This window comes from Coffea arabica, chromosome 2e (assembly GCF_036785885.1).
Source record: "Coffea arabica cultivar ET-39 chromosome 2e, Coffea Arabica ET-39 HiFi, whole genome shotgun sequence".
Taxonomy (NCBI): Eukaryota; Viridiplantae; Streptophyta; class Magnoliopsida; order Gentianales; family Rubiaceae; genus Coffea; species Coffea arabica.
In genome coordinates this window covers 75607634-75627289 of record NC_092313.1, presented here as the reverse complement: position 1 = coordinate 75627289, position 19656 = coordinate 75607634, and the positions used below count along the sequence as shown (strand labels likewise).

The window sequence follows — 19656 nt, the reverse complement described above, 5'->3', positions numbered from 1 at the left end:
CATCGTAAACCAGCTAGGTGAGCAGCAAGCAGACCCCATTGAAAATTGGATATAGATTTTAGTAGCTATATATAGCCAATTGAAATGCTTGTGAGGAACCCGAGTTTCTGCGGTGTCTTCTGAGAACTGTCTGCTCGGAGTGGGGCGATGTGTTGGTGCATTGCACATTGAGGCCAAGAATACTATGCAATGCTAATTTCCAGCCAAGAATAAGATGCAATTTATCAAATTCTATGCAAAAGGGAACTTTAGATACGCCCAACGTCCCAAATGGGTCATGTTGTCTTGTGTGTGAATTGTGATACGGCATGTCCATTAGCTTTCCTCCCAAAGTCCGGAAGAAGCGCTGTTTTCAGCGTCCGGGAATTGTATCCTGTTATTGTTTTGTATCTCAGAATGGGGGGCATAAATAAAGATAAAGGGGCTAATCTCTTCAAACGAGGCACAGAACTCAACCCCTCCTACTCCTGGATGTGGCTCAGTCAAGTCTTCAGGATGTAAAATCAGCAACGTTAATAGTGGCAGATCATTATTGTATGGGGCAAAATCCTTGTTGCAAAACAACAAGCTCTGTAACGTTTTGATTGGGCAAAAGTGAAGACATCCTTGCTGTAACACGCAAGGTAAAATATTACTATTGTAATCCTGTTGTGTTTGAATCATATTGAGCCATAACCCAATTATGATTGGGGGATTGAGTATCAAAATTTACTGTCTTTGGCAGAGATTTACCCGTTTACACTACTATGGACCATGCTAGAATATTCAACTCTTAAGGCAAATTTTTAACTTGGATTACTCTCGGGTATCGTCTTGTTTGCCTCCTTGGAGGTTACCAAAACCATTTCTTCTTTCTAGCACACCCCAATATGGGCAGGTTGGATTCTCTAGGTAAACGCCTGATTTAGTACTTTCTGCTCTGTCACGAAACTAGTGATATTAAACCAGCATCATTGTATCGAATATGGGCGAGCGTGGTTTTCGTCTTTCGGTTTTTTTAAGGTATAGTTTTCCAACTGTCAAGTTTCAAACAAAATGATAAGGTGATTGTCTCTATCCAAGCAATTCAATGAGGTAAGCATTCGAATGTTATTTTAAAAAGTTGAAAATAAAAAAAAGGTAACTATTTGAATTAGTTGCATCTTTTATTCTTTTTACTTTCTAAAATTGGTTTGGGTATTTTTGAGAAGAAACATTTGATCTGGTAAACTTGTATTTTTGCCAGCTTACTAGCATTATGAGCAAATATCTATGCACAAAAAGGAAAAAAAAAAAAGGACTTAATTGGCATGTTATAGTTATTCATAGTTGTCAAAGATATTTATTTAAGTTATCAAATCATGATAGAGATATTTAACTATCTGTAAACACGTTTAAACGGTGATAAGCTGTCAAAGAGGAAAATTAAAAATTAAAAAGAGAGAGAGGGAGAGAGAGAGAGAGAAATATATTCTTTTTTTTAAAAAGCTATGCTTTTAAAATTTTTTTCCTCATTTTGACGAAATGAATAATAAATGAGAGGGAAAAAATGGAAAAAGAAGGAATTTTTAGTACTAATTTTTTCCAAGGAAAATATTTGGATGCGCAGTAGTCATGCATTGCAACTACCCAATTGAAAATTCGTTTAACGGTACAAGTTTAAAAGTGGTCCAAGTCCTTCTGCGGAAATCAGGCCAAGCAGATGTTGACACAGAAGGCCCCCATACTTAAACCCATCACTCGTTGGAATCCACGTGGACGGTTGAAGATCCACTTGTTCCTTCCCCTCCAAAGTCGGTTACGTCATACTTATTTAAACCCGACCACGCTTTGGCCCCATTCTCCTCCTCCTCACTCTGACCATCCAAAACAACACACACAACACACACTATGTCACGCTCTGAACACCAAACCAAAAACTAAAACCCAAAGAGCAAAAGAATATTTTGTTCTTTTCTTTTTTACCATTTCTGAAAATTTTGCTTGTATATTCGGTTTACATATATGGTTTCGGTTTATCCAACTCCACCTGCGGCTCACCAGCAAGATTTTTACTATTTCCCGGGCATGGGGGATCCGATGAAAGTGGGTCTTCCTGGTCTGCATTCCCTGCAACCGCCGACAAATGTTACTGGTACAACCGGCACCGGTAACGTGATTGATTCTGGCACCGGTGTGGTTTCGGAGGATCCAAATAAGAAGGTCCGGAAGCCGTATACCATCACCAAGTCTAGAGAGAGCTGGACTGACCAAGAGCATGACAAGTTTCTAGAAGCTCTTCAACTGTAAGTAATTGTATTTTAGGTGATAGATAATATGCCTCTGTTTCTTTGTATTATTCTGGGTTGGAAAGGTTTGGTTTTTTTATTTGAAAATAGTAGGATTAAATTTAGTGAATTTTTTGTTGTAATTCGAGTGCTTTTTAGTTGAATTTGGGATGGAAGTGAGGGTGTGTAATTAGGGTTTTTTGGATTGAGGGATAATTTTGTTTTTAATTTTTTTGGTCTTTAAGTTGGATTTCTATCTTTATTTTTGGTAATTGCATGGAGGGTTTGGGGATTCTTTTAGTTGTTGATGTAATAGCTGAGGTCATTGTAGAAGGTACTTTATGGATTCAAGGCTTTGGATTGAGTAAGAAAAATGATGCCTTTTGTATAAGGATCAGAAGTACGATGAGCACTATATAAGGTGGTTCAAGATCTTTATTGCATATACATGGGTTAACATAATAAACAGTATTATTTTTAAAGTTAAAATTTTCTATTTCCCAGACTGAGATTATCTTTTGATACCTTTCACTTTTCTGATTTACCTGTTACTTTTAGATTTGACCGGGACTGGAAAAAGATTGAAGCTTTTGTTGGGTCAAAAACAGTTATCCAGGTAACTGCATGTCGATACTCAAATTTCTCATGCCATTTAATGTTGCTTGATATTGACTTGGTATTTTGACTAGTCATTCATTGAAAACTATCCAAGGGAAAAATTTCTTATATCCATATTCTGGTTTTTCGTCTGGGATAAATTTTGTCTCTCCTTTGTATTGCGTGAAGATTTATACTGAAGTTAAGGTTTCTTTTTCCTTTGTTATTTTCTGTTGAGGTTTATAAGCAGGGGAAAAACCTACACTTGGTGCACAAGTACCTGGCCAACTGTGTGGCACGTGAGGGGTTGATACTGGAGTTGTTTTAGTTAACACGCGCTTCACGTGCTGTGTCATTGACCTGGTGCCTGTGAACCTGGTGTAGGTAAGTTTTTCCCATAAGCATGAAATGGTTTTATCCCTCAGGGTTAGGCATTGACTCAGGTTGAGAATTCAGAAAAAAAAAAAAACTGTCTTCAATTCTATTCCTCATTTGTTCAACGCTATGGAGATGCTCGGAACATGTCATTAGTTGTATCTACTGAAGATTGAAAACTTTTAGTTTGATGAACCTTTCATTTATTGTGACTACTTTGTCTTGTGATTTGATGGCATCTGTTTGCATGTTCGGATGTTTATAGTATTATGGCGCATTACCTTTTTCTGTTTTATAAGTTGATCTGTTTCATTATTCTGAACCTACTTTTGTGAAAATGTTGCTTTATATCTGGAGAACCTGTTACATTTGTTGTGATTCATTATTTTTGTGGTTTAGTTCTCTAGACGAAGTCTTGCTTGTATATCATTCTGCCTGAATGATTCTATGGTTGCTGCTAATGAACTTGTTGGGTTGTGATTTAAATGTTGGTACTCATTTTCCTGGGGGTTATATCTTTTTCTCCAGTCCATGTAGCATATTTTTCTCTTTTTTTCCCCCCCTCCAACAATTAGATTTTTTCAGATTTTCTTCAATATGCTTCTATCTGCTTTATTCCAGATGCTAAAATGTGATTCTTGCAGATACGTAGCCATGCACAAAAATACTTTTTAAAGGTGCAAAAAAGTGGGACAAGCGAACATGTGCCTCCTCCTCGGCCAAAGAGGAAAGCATCACATCCATACCCGCAAAAAGCCCCAAAAACTGGTTGGAATTATCTATTATAGACCTTGCCATCTTATGAGACTTTTTATTATATTATTATTATTATACTAACATGCCTGCCTGCCTGCTGCAGCTGGACCCCAGGTTACTGGGCAATTGCATTCCTCCTCTGCGTTGGTTGAACCGAAGTACGTTATGAGGCCTGATTCCTTGTCAGTTCCTGGCAATTCAGTAAGCAACCCTGTTGTGTCTCCTTGGACATACAATACGGTACCAACAGCAAATACGTTATACCTGACGAAAGGTTTGTTTATCTTTTCTGACCTCTGTATGATACCGGTTCCCTTTGTTTTTACCGGTTCTGGTAGATTTTGGAATTGATAACTTCATTGCTTCTTGATTAATATAAAGTATGTTTCCTTTATCAGATAAAGATATGGGCTTAGCTGGTGCTACAATCACACACAATTATAGCAGCAGCAGCAATGAAAGCACTCCAAGGATTTGGCCTATCAATGAGACAAGTGATCAAGTAAAGGAGAAAGATAACAAGCCAGCCAGAGGTTTGTATTTTCTTGAAACAAGTTAATTTGGTTAAAACACCTTTATGATCATTATTCCGTGATCAAGTGGTAATTAAAGACTAAAATATATCATCTCTATGGTCTCTCAAACATTTTGCATGTTTAAAGAGATTGCAGAGTTACCATACCATGTTGAAGTGAGTGGAAAGAAAGGTAAAATATGAGAATTTTTTGGTTTCAAATTTTAGTTTATTTGGTTGCCACAGTAAGAGTCTGATTGATTGAGCCCATATCTTCCAATTTAAGATTTGATGGAATACTGCAAAAGCTAGTTTCAAACTCTGATAAGTCCGTTGTATTGGAAATTTGGGATCAAGGGATGCGAAAAGTTTACAAAGGAAACGGAATGGTTGGGTTAAGTTTTCTCCTTGTCACACATACACAATATATTTGCTAATTAATAATACAAGAAAAGGTTAATGCATTTTGCTTCCTGCAATAATGATGTCATATACTGCAAGTCAGTGGTGTTTGATTATCCTGTACTGTATGAATGTACGTCCATCTCTCTATCTCCCCGATAAATAATGTGTATCTTCTTTGTTGAAAGTCAACAAATGACAATTTCTGAATTTTGGAGGGAAACAGTTGAGTTCTTCTTTGCTTCTCAGTTGAAGTCTGTCTTGACCTTTTCTGGTCTTGTATGTGTGTATTGAATGGGAATCTGAGATTCACCTGTTGCCTTGATTGTACCGTTTTCTGTCTCGCATTTCATTTTTTCTTGAATTTTTTCCTTTTATGGATATTATTCTACTTCGTGTGTCTTGTTTTTGATAGCATGTTTAAGTTTCATCAGATGTCATTCTCAAATATGCTACAGTATTGATGTCTTTGTTGTTGGGAACAGTAATACCGGATTTTGCTCAAGTGTATAGCTTCATTGGTAGCATCTTTGATCCCAATGCAAGTGATCATTTGCTGAGACTAAGGAAGATGGACCCAATTAATATGGAGACGGTATGTCACCCTAAAGCCATTATTTTTTCTGGAATTTTGTTTATGATAAGATGAAGGAATGCCAAAAACAGTTATTTTGAGTCTAAAGAAGATGGACCCTGTAAATGCCTGGATGGTAGGAGATAATTAGAGCTTAGCTGCTGTAACTCTCATTTGGCTGTAATGGTTTGTAAAGTTAAAAACATTTGATAGGCTTTTTTCCCTGCTTTATCGGGTTTTTTACTTTGTTCGTCTTAGTTATCTGTGGTGGGTATCCTGTGAGCTATCATGAGCAGGGGCACTTGCCCTTTCTCATTGAAGTATGTATGTCTATCATACATATCTCCATAGTTACCAAAATTGAGTATCAACTTATCATATGTCGGATTTAGTTTTGTAACAAAGGTGGGGCCTTCAATGTCAGGGTCAAAGATCATTATTTGGTCTTCTCTTCTGTTCATGCTGGCTTTTTGCACATATTGGTTTCACCTCTATTGAAATGACCTTCTTAGAAAAGATCTCTGGATAATGCCTATGTGCAATAGAAAGTTAGTTATTTCCTGCAGTATTAGACAACTAATGATATTGCTTGTGTTCTGTGCTAGTCAATGGATAAGTACAAAGTTCTTTTACTCATACTGATGAGCCTGCTCAAACTTGTTTTATATGAGTGTAAGACTTGCTTCAAGATTCAAGACCTACATGTGGAGTTTAAAGCCTGTAGAACTGACTTGAGGTCGAAATGTAGAACATACACAGAAACAGCCATGTATAGATCCAAAGTTCCTGTTTTCCTACTTTTCCTTTTCTTTAAATCAGTGCACTCTTGCCCTTAGTTTTCAAATTAATTGTGGAGATCCTTGCTAATACATGATGTGATAGAAGTTTTTAGTTGATGTCTTGCTACTGTTCCTTGTTTGATGTCTGGAATTCCTTCTTCTCTTGCCCAGCATTAGCTGTTTGGGTACAGGATTTACTATTAAAAAAATTGTTTGCACCCATTCAAGCACATTGCATGCTCATTTTGTATGTTGCATTTCTCAGTAACCTTCATGGTAACATAGATGCCATTTAGCTTAGTTTATCCTTATCTTGCTTGCTTTGGTGTAAACTGGCAATTTATAAGGGTTTTGTTCTGTGTTTTATGCAGGTGCTGATGCTGATGAAGAACCTTTCTGTCAATTTAGTGAGCCCTGAATTTGAGGATCATGTAAGCTTTTCAGTATTCCTAGCTTTTGAGTCTTTTTCTCCATTGTCAATCTTCTGTTTACTGTAAGTTACATGATAACAGCAGCTTCATCTACATATTAGAAAGAAGACTTAACTGGCATCAGTTTTTTACTGTAGATTGACCTACTTGTATTCTGTGATCTTCTTCAATGCCAATTATGTTTTCAGTATGACAATAAATGCTTATGGTTGTATAGGATGTAATCCATTCACTGTTGGGCTTTCACTTGTAATCCAATATGATCTCGGTTGTGTGCTGAACAATCTTGTGATCCTCCAGTCATGTAATGGTACCTAATCAGGATAGATCTAAATTTTGCATGATTACCAGGACTTATTCAGTTATTCAGTTTTTTCCCTCAGTTTGTCAACTTTGCTTTTGCATCACTATTCAGCATAAGCTGATGTAAAATTCATGATTCTTACATGATTTTGATTCTTTCACATCTTCTGTTCTCTGTTCAACTTCTTGGGATACTTTTGGTCTGAGTTTGTCATTACAAAAGCTAGCGATGTAAAAACTATATTTGGATCTAGGTAAACTTTACTAATGGTTTCCCTGGGTAACATATGGTAGTGCAGTTGTTGTTTAGTAGCCCTAATAGAATGCTGTTTTGTTGTGTATTTTCCGAGTTGGCAAGCAATGCAAGCAATAACCTACTGGCTTCTCTTGTTTGCTGGAGAAAAATATTGAGTACCCTCTTCGGAATGGATAACATTGTTATTTGATGTATGATTTTATTTTTAAATCTTTTTTTCTCCATTTTCCTTTGATTTCATTCTCTATTTTGGGGTTTTTGGTTTGGGGAAGAGAGAGAGAGAGAGAGAAAGGGGGGGGGGGGGTTGATGTGAGGGTAGACAAGGTGAGTGTTGGAGGAGTTGGATATGTTGACTTTCCTGCAGCCGCAGAACTTTGTGGAGAGCTGATGTATTTTGAGAAAACAGTTGGGTTGCGTAACTCTTCATAGTCCTCAAGTCTGTTTGGATGGTTTTCTTCTGTTCCAAGACATGTTATTTACTTGCTTGACAATGCTCTGTTCTTTCGAATCTTTATGCCCTAATACTTTTCTCGTCGGTTGGTGCAGAGGAGATTAATTGCCTCATCTGGGCGGGGTACAGAAGAATATAAACAGAAAGCGCCCAACAAAATGATCCCAGCTTAGAAGCTAGAGCACATGGTTTGATCTTTGTGATAGGTTTGAAGGTGGGAAGTGCTAATGTGTCCTTTAGTTCTTTTTTCCGTTCACTAGCTTGGAAGTCTCTGCTGATTTAGTTATTTACAATGGATTATCAGCTAGGTTATGTGGTTGAAGCTGTGGGCTATGATTGCAACAGTTCATATTATATGCCCTTGTGTGATATTCTATGTTTGTTGCATGGACTTTCAAATGTCCGTGTCTGTCCAATGTACGCACGTTAGGTCACATGTTTTTGGTGGCATTCGGAGATGGAGTTCCTGTAACAAGCCAGCTTATATAGGTTTCTTTCCAGCCACGCCGTTCTGGATGGCTGATGCTGGCTTTGGTTTCTCGCTCTGTGTTTACTTTTGGTGGGCATGGGCTGTCGCCTGTTGGCTGGGGTGGAAGGCGGATGACAGTTTTGATTCTCTTGCTTTTAAGAAGTTTTGCTGCTACCAAATGTTAGATGGAATCACTATGTATAGCAATTATGTATATATGTACACATGTTTAAATTTCTGTTAGTCATCTCATGATTATTTCTTATTCTACGCTGGCAGAGTATTTAGTAATCTATCAAGTCCCTCCGTTCTTGGAAAATGTCATGAACATCATTTGCGCATCCGACGAACATCTAATTTCTGAGTTAAGAGACTTTGGACGCGAATCAAATTCAATGGTCAACTCCCCAATTCAGTAGGAGTCTTTCTACTGATTAAAGGAAATTGTTCAAAAAGATGAGTTCCATGGGGTAGATTGCAATTCCTCAGCCTGAAGTCTCTACCACAAGATTGTTAAGCGTCAATCTGATAGTCAAGTGAGGGAAGACCCACGTTTTCATTCGGTGATTTTAAGAGCGGTCAAGTCTTGACATAAACCGTTAAATTCACCAAACACTACTGAATATTGTGTTCAGATCATGCCAGGCAGGGTAAGACGGGATTTATAATAGGGTTTGGGAATCCGAGAACACAGGTGAGTTGTGGTGCAAAAAGAAGAATCTTAAATAATTGGGATGCAAAAACCGGTAGCTCAAAACTCAAAACGTTGGCTGATTCAACTTCTACTGGGCTCAGACTTGTCTCAGGGGGGCTCATTTTGGAACACTGGCAGATGCAGTAATAAAGATGCTCGAGCCCACGTTAAGCCCCTCAATATCCACTAAACTCTAAGAGTCAGTCTCTTGACTGAGTTCAGACGCGCCTTTAGTTGTCGCAAATGCAGTGGCTGACATAACAGAGAGATATTAACAAATATACCAAGTTATGAAGAAACCCAGGGAAAAAATAACAAAAACAAAAAAAAAAGGACAAAGAAAAATAGATTGCTAGTGAAACTACAAAGATCCTGCACACAAAATACTGGAAGGACATTACAGATTTTGCTTTTCCCCTCATTTTTGAATGCCAATTTCAAAGGATCAAATGCAAAGAAGCCCAACTTGATTGCACATAAATGACATTTATCCCCAATTCAGCATGTACCAGTCACAGCTGGAGCCAAGATGATGGACAAATAGCAAGCCAGATCATATTCACGATCGACTACCTATAGCGGAAACCCATGTCAAGCTCATGACCGTACATAGCCTGGCTATGACCAACAGCAAAAGGAGGGATCTGCTTTGATTTAGCCCTAAGTTCCATTTCAACCAACCTTTGAAAAGCCTCTGGGTGATTGCTACCACCGTTGACATCAGGAGCTAATGCATCCAAAAGAAACACAAAATCAACCTTCTATTTATATAGAAACCATGAAAACTAGCACTAGCTTACCATTCATACCAGATAAACAGATCAGCAAGCTTTCTAATTCAGTTGATCAAGAAAGCGAATGTAAGAAGACACATTTTGAGTGACTACCAATGCTGAGCTATGAAATTGTTCCTATAGCACAACTGGTAAAAAGCATACCATAAAGTCATACACCAAAGTCAACTTGGACCATGTTTCCCTAGGAACATTTGGAATACTTTATGGTGTCTTCAGCTTAAGTTCTTTCTTTTCTTCTTCTTCTTCATTTTTTGTTTTTAAGTTTGAATAAGCCATTTGAAAAAGCAGAAGTGCATTTCTATTTTTAAAGGTGTGGACATCTTAAAGTATAAATCAGCTGTTTCAAAAATTAAAAATAAGTTTTCGTTTTCACAGTTTTTGAACATCTAAAAGCTGTTTCCAGAAGCATCTTGAGGGCTGATTTTTTAAAATCAACTTTTAAGCTTAAAGTTGAAAGGCTCAGATATGATCATAGGTAGGCCTTGGATCACAATAAACTGCCTCAGAAAAACAGAACATAAGATAAGGAAAGTTACATAGGAGCCAGGAGCAACAGTGATATCTTCGATATAAAGAATGCAGGATGCTCATCATCAACATGGATCCTTCATCATTCACAGAAGCAAGTGCATTAAAAGCATATAGACTTTTAACTTGTGAATGTGGGAGGAGAAACACACACACCCAAAAAAAAAAAAAAAAGCAAAAGGCTTCTCTACCTGGAAATGGCATTCCAAGGCCACCAATGTTGGGCTGACGGGGCCCAAAAGGATATCCTGGCATTGGGTTGAGTTCCTGCAATAAACCAGGTGCTTGATTACCAAGATGAGGGGCTGGGGCACCCCTTGAAAAGTCGTTTTCCATGTGTGGAGACAGACCACCTGCCATCTGCATTTGCTGCAGCATTGCATGATGCGCAGGATGATCAAACCCAGTCACACCCACACTAGGCTGATAGAAGGGAGGACGAAGCATATTTACAGGAAATTGCTGATTGGCAGGAGCATCATGCTGAATCATGCTCTCCCTACCAATGAACTTCATTTGGGAATTCATGTGAGCAGGATGAGAATCCAGCGGGTTGAGCAATGGCCTCTCATGACTCATCTGCATTGAATGAAAGTGGGAAGCTGATGTTTGAACATGAAAATCACGATACGGAATTTCGTGTTCCATCTGGTTAATAGGACCATGTAAAAAGGGCGGCCCATCTGAACCAGTCATGGACCTCTCATCTTTGACTGCAGCACCAATTGCTGCCAGTTTCTCTGCCATATCGCCTGGTGCAGTCAAGGCTGAGGATTCTTTTTTACTTGAAAATTTGCCAGGCATTGACCTAAAAAGTCGAGCATTTAGATCTTCACTGACAGCAATTAAGCTTTCCTCTTCAGGCAGCTGGTATTCAACTGATCCATCGAAGCCAACATGTTTCGAAACAAGTTCATATTGTTGCTTTGATAAGTTCAACTCGGTTTGAGGATCGTTTAATCCCAGCCATTTTTCAGTTTTATCCATCTTTATTTGCTGCCTGTGACTTGACACCAACAAATTCTTTTCATCAGTCATCTTATCCAGTCCTATTTGATCAAATGTCGTAGGAAATAAACCATTATCAGTAATAGGAAAGGATAGTCCTTGCGGTTCCAAAGATTCAGTTTGTGCAGAACCAACAGAACCCCTTTGGACAGAAACAGGTGCTTCGACTGATTTGAGCTCCTTCATAAAAGCAGTCCCAAAAAGAGTTTCGAGAGTAAGTGTTTCTCCCAAAGTGCTACTATTCTTGCCAACTTTCTCCCCAGTCTTGTAGGGGGCAGGACCAACATCACAAACATCAGAAACAGGTTGTATTTCTGAAGGATCAATATCTGCGGGAATGCTCGGTGTTGCATTTTTCTGGCTGGCTCCCTTTTGTAACAGTGAAAGGAGGTGTTGAGATGCATGATTATCAACATGTGCTGTAGGTCGTCCAGACTTTGCACCAGAAAAACTCCAGCCTTCCAAAGGTGGTAATGAAGTTGGACTCTTCTCACCATATTCTGACAAAATTGTCTGCTCAAGGTCTTCACAGGTTAGGATGGCTGGAACTACCTCTTGCTTATTTGAACAGGATAATGACTTGGAGACTCCAATTGTTGCAGAGGATGCATTTGTTATAGGCTTATTAGCAATTTCAGTTCTCTGATCAGGAAACTCAGCTGGAAAATGCTCGAAAATCTTTGTATCAACTTGATTTCTTCCTTTATCATGACCAACAATCAGCGAGAGCAAATCATTTGGCCTACCTGAGGAGTGGTCATCTTCTGTCTTCCTTTCTGCAACAAGATAAGTGATGACAGTCTGAACAGGATAACGGAGCACGAAAAGCAATTTCCTAAAAATTTCCGTACCTTCTTCAACAAACCAACGGGCAAACTTTGACGAATGAACAGATTTTTTGCTCCAAGATTCATCTGGTATATCATCATGATGCTAGGAGAGGGGGAAAAAAGAAGGAAATCATCAATATGATATCTTTCCAGTTCAGCTTGACAATGAGGCATACACTCCCTAGACACAAGCATTTGTAAACTTCGACAAACATGCAATGCAAGAAAAACAAGAACGGTGCCTTGTTTTTTGTTAACAAAACCCACAATCCAGGATATGCACAAAGCAGGGGCATGACCAGAAGTACGTGAGCAAGACAAATTACCTCGACAGAATCTGTAGAGTCATTGCCATTCACTGTTGATGCATTGCCAAAAATCTTTTCCAGAATTGATGTTGCATCAGTCTCACGCAAATCTCCACCAAGTTTGAGTCCTGATGCTTTGGCATTGAGCTTGATCATTTCAGGTTCATCCAGGGCTTCATGGGCCTCTGGAAGGATGGAAGTTTGATGTAGAAAATCTACCATGCCAGTTTTCTTGCTGGAAACATCTGAATTTGATGATGAATTGGCAATTTGTTCACCCTTGTTACTCAACAATGTATGCGTCGTCTTATCTTCAGGCGGTTCATTGCTCAAACTTATTTCTCCTGAAAATTTTCTTTCCAGACTACCAAGAGTGCCATTCTGGACAGAGGAATGAAAAAGGTTTTGACACTGCCAGTTTTTCCAATATGTAGTGACTAGATAGAATATCAAATAAAATGACAGCCTAGAAGTGGTCATTGATAACTAGCAAATGAGACTCGGAATAGGTGCTAATATAGGCTGTTCTGGACAGAGGAATGAAAAAGGTTTTGACCCGGCTAGTTTTTCCAATATGTTGCAACTATAGATAGATTATGAAATAAAATAACAGCCTAGAAGTGATCATTGATAACTAGCAAATGTGACTCAGAATAGGTGCCAATATAGGCCATGCCAAAAGATACAATCAGAAATCCAATGGAGAGTAAACAAACAAAAATGATCGTCCTACTATTTTGTACATATATCCCCAAATATGAACAAAAGTTACATGCTAGATTACAGAAGGCCACTATAAATGCTTAAATATTCTAATACAGCCCCCATAACCTGAAGAATCAGACAACATGCATGAAAAGGACCACATTTGGGGAGAGCATCACATCCAGTTCTTTTCCATTGCTTTCCAGTGACATTCCATATAATCTCACTCTATCTGATCAAAGAAGCCTACTGGAAAAATTCTTGCTGTGACGTATCATTTTATTTGCTTAATATTGACTTTCAACTTAAATACATGGTTAACCATTCTTGTTATGATACTTCATATCACTTTAAGCAAAAGCAGGGAATATAAACTATTTGTTGCAAATGACAAATATCAGGTCCATAAATTTTCAAAAAAAAAAAAAAAAATTTGTGGGGCTGCTAGTCACAAAACTTGTCATGCAATGGAGTGAGCTACTGATTAAATATGACAAGGCGGTCCAGGTATAGTCTTTTTCCAATAGAAAGATAAAAATGATTCATGGGGATAGAAAGCCATATGAGTTACCTCTACTGAATAAGACTGGGTCAAGGATTTGACTCCAGAAGTCTTCTCCACAACTGCATTTTTGAAACCTGGGGGAACAAGAGGTCTACACGTAGCATGTGATGGTAAAGCACATTTTCCACTATCGATGCTTGAAATAGATGGATTAGTGGTTGAATCTAACTCATTGTCCCTGTCCAGAATAACCTTTTCCTCATTAATGTCATCCGACAGGACAGAAATATCTGAAGAAGCATCAGCTTTAGACTTCTCAAGACTAGATTGCTGCTTCTCCTGCAGAGCCTTTTGTTGTTCCTTCCTCATCAACTCAAAAGAAGCTAGAAAAAATTTCAGGAAAACAACTTAGAACATAATCAGAAAGCCAAAAGAAGGCATAATCAAGGGAAAATACTGAGCTCATCACTCCAGGTCTACAATACCTCTCCTCCTCCTTTCTTCCTCAACTCTGTCCTCACTTGTACACTCCGTTGAACCAAATGTCTCATCATTGTATGAGTCAGTATCTCTTCGTGACAGTGGTGCTGCCTGAGGAAATTAAAATTTAGGGAAGGCTAAGTTCAGAGAAGTATCTCTTATACAATTTTCATCTGAATATGGATAATATGCTTATGCCAAAGAAATAAAAAGAACAAAGCAAGAGAGAAAAATAAGAACTAAACAGAAAAAAAAATTCCAAATTTGTTTACAAAATGTCAAAATATAGATGTAACTGAGAAACCACAACAAAGAGCAGCACTACAGGAGTGAAGGGATGGCAACGGGGGCGGGCACCCGCCCCGCGGGGGGTCATTGGGGCGGGGGCGGGGGCGGGGGGGGAATTTTTTCCCCCAGTTTAGAAACGGGGCGGGGGACGGGGGTATACTCCCCCGCCCCGCCACCCGTTTGAAAATATATATATATATGTACATAATTATATATATAATGATATTATCAATTATACTACTAATTATACATGTCTATTAATAAAAATTATTAATTATTGATACTAAATTTATGAATACATTTATGTTAAATTTCTAACTACACTTAATACAATAACACTTTTCTAAAAAAAATACAATAATAATTTAGTGATTGTATTTGTATCAAAAGTGAAAACTTGATTATTTTAGTTATATTTGTTTTATCATATTAGATTGTATTCAAATAACCTTTATTTAATTATTTGTATGAGTTTCAATTGTGAAGTTATAATAAATAATAATTTGGTGATGTGTTAATATTTTAGTACTTGATTATTTGCTCAAATTTAATTATAATGAAATTATATAATAAAATTTTTTTAAGCCCACGGGTGCCCCCGCGGGGGAAGCGGGGCGGGGGAAGCCGGGCGCAGGGGACGGGGCGGGGGCAGGGGGAATTAAAATGCAACGGGGCGGGGGTTGGGGGAGGTGTCCCCCGCCCCATTGCCACCCCTAGTGATAGGTGAAAGTGGACCTTGTAAGGGCGAGGAGGATGATATGGCTCATTGCTCCTGTTAAGTTGGTAATGATCATTTGCTCGAAGCTTTGGAGTAGAGACCCCCGTTGTGTATCCAGATGGTCTTGGAAATGAACCACTACCAAGAAGCCCATCATGCTCAGTTCCCTGCCAAGACCTTCGAGATTGGTTGTTATAGCGCCTTCCAGACTCTACATATCATTTGAATGATTCAGAAGATCAGAACAAGAAGAAGAAGAAGAAGAAGAATAAAGAAAGAGAAGAAATGAATCACAAGTTTAACAGGATTGCAAGCAACAAAACTACACAAATTAGCCACTGGAACATAGACATCATAGCATAGCGGAGAGAAATCCATTAATCCAAAAAAAATTCTTAAAGTAACTCGACATTCCAGAAAGCTAATTAACTTGAAGATAAATAAGCTGGAAGCCACTTAGCAATAACATAGTCTCAATAAAACTTTTTATTCTCTTAATATGGTGAACAAAAATGTAGGCTATAGATGTGGAATCAGGTAAAATAACTGGGGTAAAATTCATTGATATTGCAATATAAGCAAGACATCAAATTTAAGCTTACAAGTGTAGATAGCAGTAATACCCTTTTTCTACACATTCCTAACCAGTAAAATACAGTAGTCAAAATGGAGCAACCATTGTGTTTTAAAGTGACACAGGCTACAAATATGATAATAAAACAACCTCACAACTGCACCAAGGCCCATCCCAAAATCCCAAGGTGGTGGAGAAACTCTTCAATTTAAAATGACATCAAATTATCCTTCACATATCAGAATACAAAATAACTTGGCTTTGCAGCTCCGTAGCCTATAAGATTATCTGAAACTAGATCACTGAAAGCAGTAGGCTTTACTTTATTACAGTAATAGGTACATGATTTTCTGTTAAGTGCGGTTTTGTTGACATGTTGTGCATACATATTCAAAAGAGCAGTATCAAAGTGATGTAAAGTTATAACTACTACCAAAATATATATATATATATATATATATATATATATATATATATATATAATGTACACACATATACATAGAAAAATTACTTAACTGCTCTAGGTTTCTAGATTTTAAATTTCTCTGTCATCAAACATCAAGACATATCAAATTCCCTAAACTAACTTGTATGTGATAGTGATATTCCCTTTGTATACAACTTATTCTCACAGACATTCTCAACTTTTTTATTTTGACAAATACTAGTATATCTCACATAAATTTCAGAAGGATATGCTCAAAGAATAATAAACCATATAGAAACTTCTCGGGAGATGATATTTTAAGTTTAAATAGAATAAAAATCGTAGTGTTCAAGCAGTAAGTTCAGAAGCAAAACAAGACGATAAAATGAAAAGTAACAATGGCAAAAAATCAGAGATCAAAAAACAACATTGTCCACTAGAATTGTTTTTAATGACTTTCACGAGATTCTAGAAACCTGTGTAATAATTCTCATTTGGCAATATGACTAAACAAAGGAGCTGAAAATTGAAGATGGATAGATGGCTAGTAGATGGCTAGGCCAACACTTTTTTTTTTACGTCTATACTAGTCAACCATAATTTCTACAAGAAATTCATGTAATTCTAATGGTGCTCAAGCAATGCGTTCATCAAATATAGTCAGTTACTTAACAAAAGTCACTAGATAGGTGGTAAGAAGCAAGCAGACTGGCCACCCTCCAAAGGTATAATCAAGTCGTTGCAAGCATCCGACATAAATCAATCTGAACACGCACAAGGAAGTCAAGTACACATACACATCCCAAATCAAACCTGATTCCCTATCAGATTGTGAGTCACTGTCTCGGTCACTGCGGCCAGAAGAACGGCTGTCCCACCTTCCATATATGCCTCGAGAGTAGTACGCAGAGTCCCCTCGAGTTGGTGGGGATGACCCATATTCAGTTCGCCTGAAACCCTGCACTGGTAAGCTGCCATGGGTCCTTAGCCGATCATTAGTACTTTGTGGACCATCTTCCAACTCACTGATACAAGTTAAGAAGTGATAATGTATAAGAAAACTGTGGAATTACAGAAAGGAATGAGCAGGTATTAAAGCAAGCAAAATGCAACAAGATGCACCAAACTAGAGACAACAACTTAGTTCAGTAGTCACTTAATCATCAATCAAAAAAACATTCTTCACCTTAAAAGCGACTTGTCAAGATCACTTGGCAACTTCTTGCAAATCTCCAACTCGCTTAAAGATAAAAGAAATTCTCTTGTATACAATATTTTTGATCCCCTGGGCCAAGAAACATAAAGATTCAAGTATAAAGCTATGAGATATAAAACTTTGCTAAACAATGAACTAGATAACACCAAACGCAGGGTGCTTACTTTTCAGTTTTGGGACTTGCATCCACAGCACTATCCAGCGAGCTACGGCCTTCTTTTTCCAAACTCATTCTTCAAATCCACACAGTCAATACAGTTCTCTGACAAAATGCTAACCAATATAGTACACGTGCACCTCTCGACAATCTATTCTAGTCCAGAATAACGCTCAAAACTGCTTCCGGCAGGCTACAGTTTACGCCATTAGTCAGAAAAAGCAGCCCAGAATATCCTAAAAAGCTAAATATCACCAATTTTTTCAGCCAAAGAAACCTAAAATCTAGCCCAGTAAACAATATTCAATACCAACAACTCAGAAATCAGCCCCATCACCTCCACCGTATCCATATGTTTGCCTCAGCATCGATATCAACTAAAGAAATAAACCAAAAATAAAAAGAAAGAAGGAAACAAAAGCTCACAAAACCACCCTAAGTTGAAAGTAGCGAAAGTTAAGCTAAATTAGCATCTGATCCACCTCATTCTAGATTCAACAGCAAACCAGCTTGGAGATAGAATTCCCTAACCTTGTGAACCTTTACACATAAAAATGTCAAATCCAAATGAAATCAAAACCCGTGGCAGCCTCTTACCCTAATAACAAACATTTCCCCCAAATTAATCAACAACAACAACAACAACCTATCTCTTCATTTCCCTCACAAAAATAGCACACATCGGAGGCTCGTGATTTCCTAGGGTTTTCTATCGATCTCTGCAAAATTTCTCCCTTTTTTCCCGATCGAAGATCGTATTCTCGGTCTCCTACATATACATATATATGTATATATGTAATTCTACGTGTATATATCGAAATACATAATTTCGACAGAAGCAATATACCTAATTATATATAAGTATAGGTTGGGGGGAGGAGGGATGGTTTTGAGAGCGGAGACGAAATGGTGAGGATGGTCAGGAGACTTCCTCTTTTTTTTTGTGTTTTGAGATGAGATGTGAATCAGAAACCAGGAAGAGGGATGACGTTGCCCGCCATTGAACAGCTGAGAAAGGGGTAAATAATAATAATGAAAAATGAAATTTATATTTGAGTTGCTTCTACGCGCTGTTTTTGGTTTGTGCGCACGCTTTTGAGAGATATGACTAATCAAATCAAAATGGGATAATCGTAGAAACCTTCCCTAAGGTTTCTAACTATTTCACTGATCTCCCTGTAATTTTTAAAAATTATACTAACCTCCATTAAGGTTAATTATTTTGTAATACTTAGGCCCAATTGATAATTAAAAAAGTGATATTAGGAAAGTGAAAATAATATAATTTCATTATTACCCCTCATCAATTACATTATTTAACCAATTTAATATTAACTCACACATTAAAGAAAAACACTAAAATGTGATGTTTATTTTTAGGGATCAAATCACATATACAATCAAAAAATAGTATATCATTTCATATTTTTTACTTAATACAAGATTCAAATTACTCTTTTTAGTTACATACTCATTGTCAAACATAATTAACAATAAATAATCAAAAAAATTTGCAACCAAAATATTATAGAGAATAAACTTTAACATCATGAATATTCTTATTAACATATTAAGGTTTGTTATTGAGATTTTTATGGTATTAAAGTTAGCTGTTTGTAATATTTTGGTTATGGATTTTTTTGATTATTTATTGTTAATCATGTTTGACAACGGGGTTGCAACTGAAAAGAAAAATTTAGATCTTACATTACGTAAAATATAAAAAATGATATAGCATTTTTTATACCATATGTGATTTAATTTCTGATGATAAACAACAAATTCTAGTGTTTTCTTTAATGTTTGGGTGGGTATTAGATTAATTAAATAATTTAGTAAATGAAGGGTAATGGTAAAATCATATTATCTTTTCTCTGCTAATATCACTTTTTAATTGTCAGGTGGATATAGATGTTATAAGATAATAAATCTCAAGAAAGGTTAGTATAATTTTTAAAATTTGAAAGAAAAATAGTAAAATAATAAAAAATTTCATGGGAGGTTTCTAAAATTATCCCAATCAAAATGGGGTCAATGGGTTGGGCGGCGGTTTTTGTTGATTTTCGGACGGATGGTGTTTTCTCTTTTCTGTTGCACATGGGGAAAAAGTTTTCAGGGGACTTGAGGAAATCCAATGTTTATGATTTATGTGATTTTTTTTTTCCCTTGTTCACGTCTTTTCCTTCTTTATCTGGTGGTCTAATCCAGTGTATTTGTATTAATTGTTCGAAATGCCAGCTTCGTTTATTACTTCATGATACTTATGCT

At 37.2% G+C, this 19656-nt stretch overlaps 2 protein-coding genes across 9 annotated transcripts; one reads left to right on the top strand and one right to left on the bottom strand.

Annotated features, from left to right (window-relative positions):
* The first annotated feature begins 1812 nt into the window (after positions 1-1812).
* Positions 1813-8418, top strand: LOC113733231 (protein REVEILLE 3-like). 3 transcript variants are annotated; one of them, XM_072081210.1, is made up of 9 exons: positions 1814-2264; positions 2805-2862; positions 3863-3986; positions 4078-4248; positions 4373-4507; positions 5376-5485; positions 6615-6674; positions 7780-7898; positions 7989-8418. In XM_072081210.1, exons 1-8 carry the CDS (start codon positions 1984-1986, stop codon positions 7855-7857), a joined length of 1017 nt encoding a protein of 338 aa, XP_071937311.1. In that variant the 5' UTR covers positions 1814-1983; the 3' UTR covers positions 7858-7898; positions 7989-8418. The 3 variants fall into 3 exon arrangements, with proteins under 3 accessions (XP_071937312.1, XP_071937311.1, XP_071937310.1); XM_072081209.1 differs by having other exon boundaries at positions 7780-8418; XM_072081211.1 differs by lacking the exon at positions 5376-5485 and having other exon boundaries at positions 1813-2264; positions 7780-8418.
* A 759-nt stretch (positions 8419-9177) lies between these two features.
* LOC113733230 (uncharacterized) lies at positions 9178-18432 on the bottom strand. Of its 6 annotated transcripts, XM_072081205.1 has the most exons (12): positions 17396-18432; positions 17202-17300; positions 16829-17040; positions 15032-15225; positions 14014-14119; positions 13595-13911; positions 12337-12699; positions 12032-12113; positions 11927-11956; positions 10364-11839; positions 10181-10249; positions 9178-9574 (listed from the first exon to the last, which is right to left on the bottom strand). In XM_072081205.1, exons 1-12 carry the CDS (start codon positions 17461-17463, stop codon positions 9417-9419), a joined length of 3174 nt encoding a protein of 1057 aa, XP_071937306.1. In that variant the 5' UTR covers positions 17464-18432; the 3' UTR covers positions 9178-9416. The 6 variants fall into 6 exon arrangements, with proteins under 6 accessions (XP_071937306.1, XP_071937304.1, XP_071937307.1 ...); XM_072081203.1 differs by having other exon boundaries at positions 10364-11956; positions 17396-18430; XM_072081206.1 differs by lacking the exon at positions 10181-10249 and having other exon boundaries at positions 17396-18428.
* Positions 18433-19656: the final 1224 nt, after the last annotated feature.

Bases quoted from the DNA above. Each gene is read 5' to 3' on its own strand.
- LOC113733230 (XM_072081203.1), bottom strand. From the start codon at position 17,463: ATGAGTTTGGAAAAAGAAGGCCGTAGCTCGCTGGATAGTGCTGTGGAT. The intron at 14,120-15,031 runs GTCCACTTTCAC...TAATTTCCTCAG, and splicing joins ATCCTCCTCGCCCTTACAAG to GCAGCACCACTGTCACGAAG. The intron at 11,957-12,031 runs GTACGGAAATTT...ATCTTGTTGCAG, and splicing joins CCGTTGGTTTGTTGAAGAAG to AAAGGAAGACAGAAGATGAC.
- LOC113733231 (XM_072081210.1), top strand. From the start codon at position 1,984: ATGGTTTCGGTTTATCCAACTCCACCTGCGGCTCACCAGCAAGATTTT. The intron at 3,987-4,077 runs GTTGGAATTATC...TGCCTGCTGCAG, and splicing joins GCAAAAAGCCCCAAAAACTG to CTGGACCCCAGGTTACTGGG. The intron at 4,249-4,372 runs GTTTGTTTATCT...TTCCTTTATCAG, and splicing joins TACGTTATACCTGACGAAAG to ATAAAGATATGGGCTTAGCT.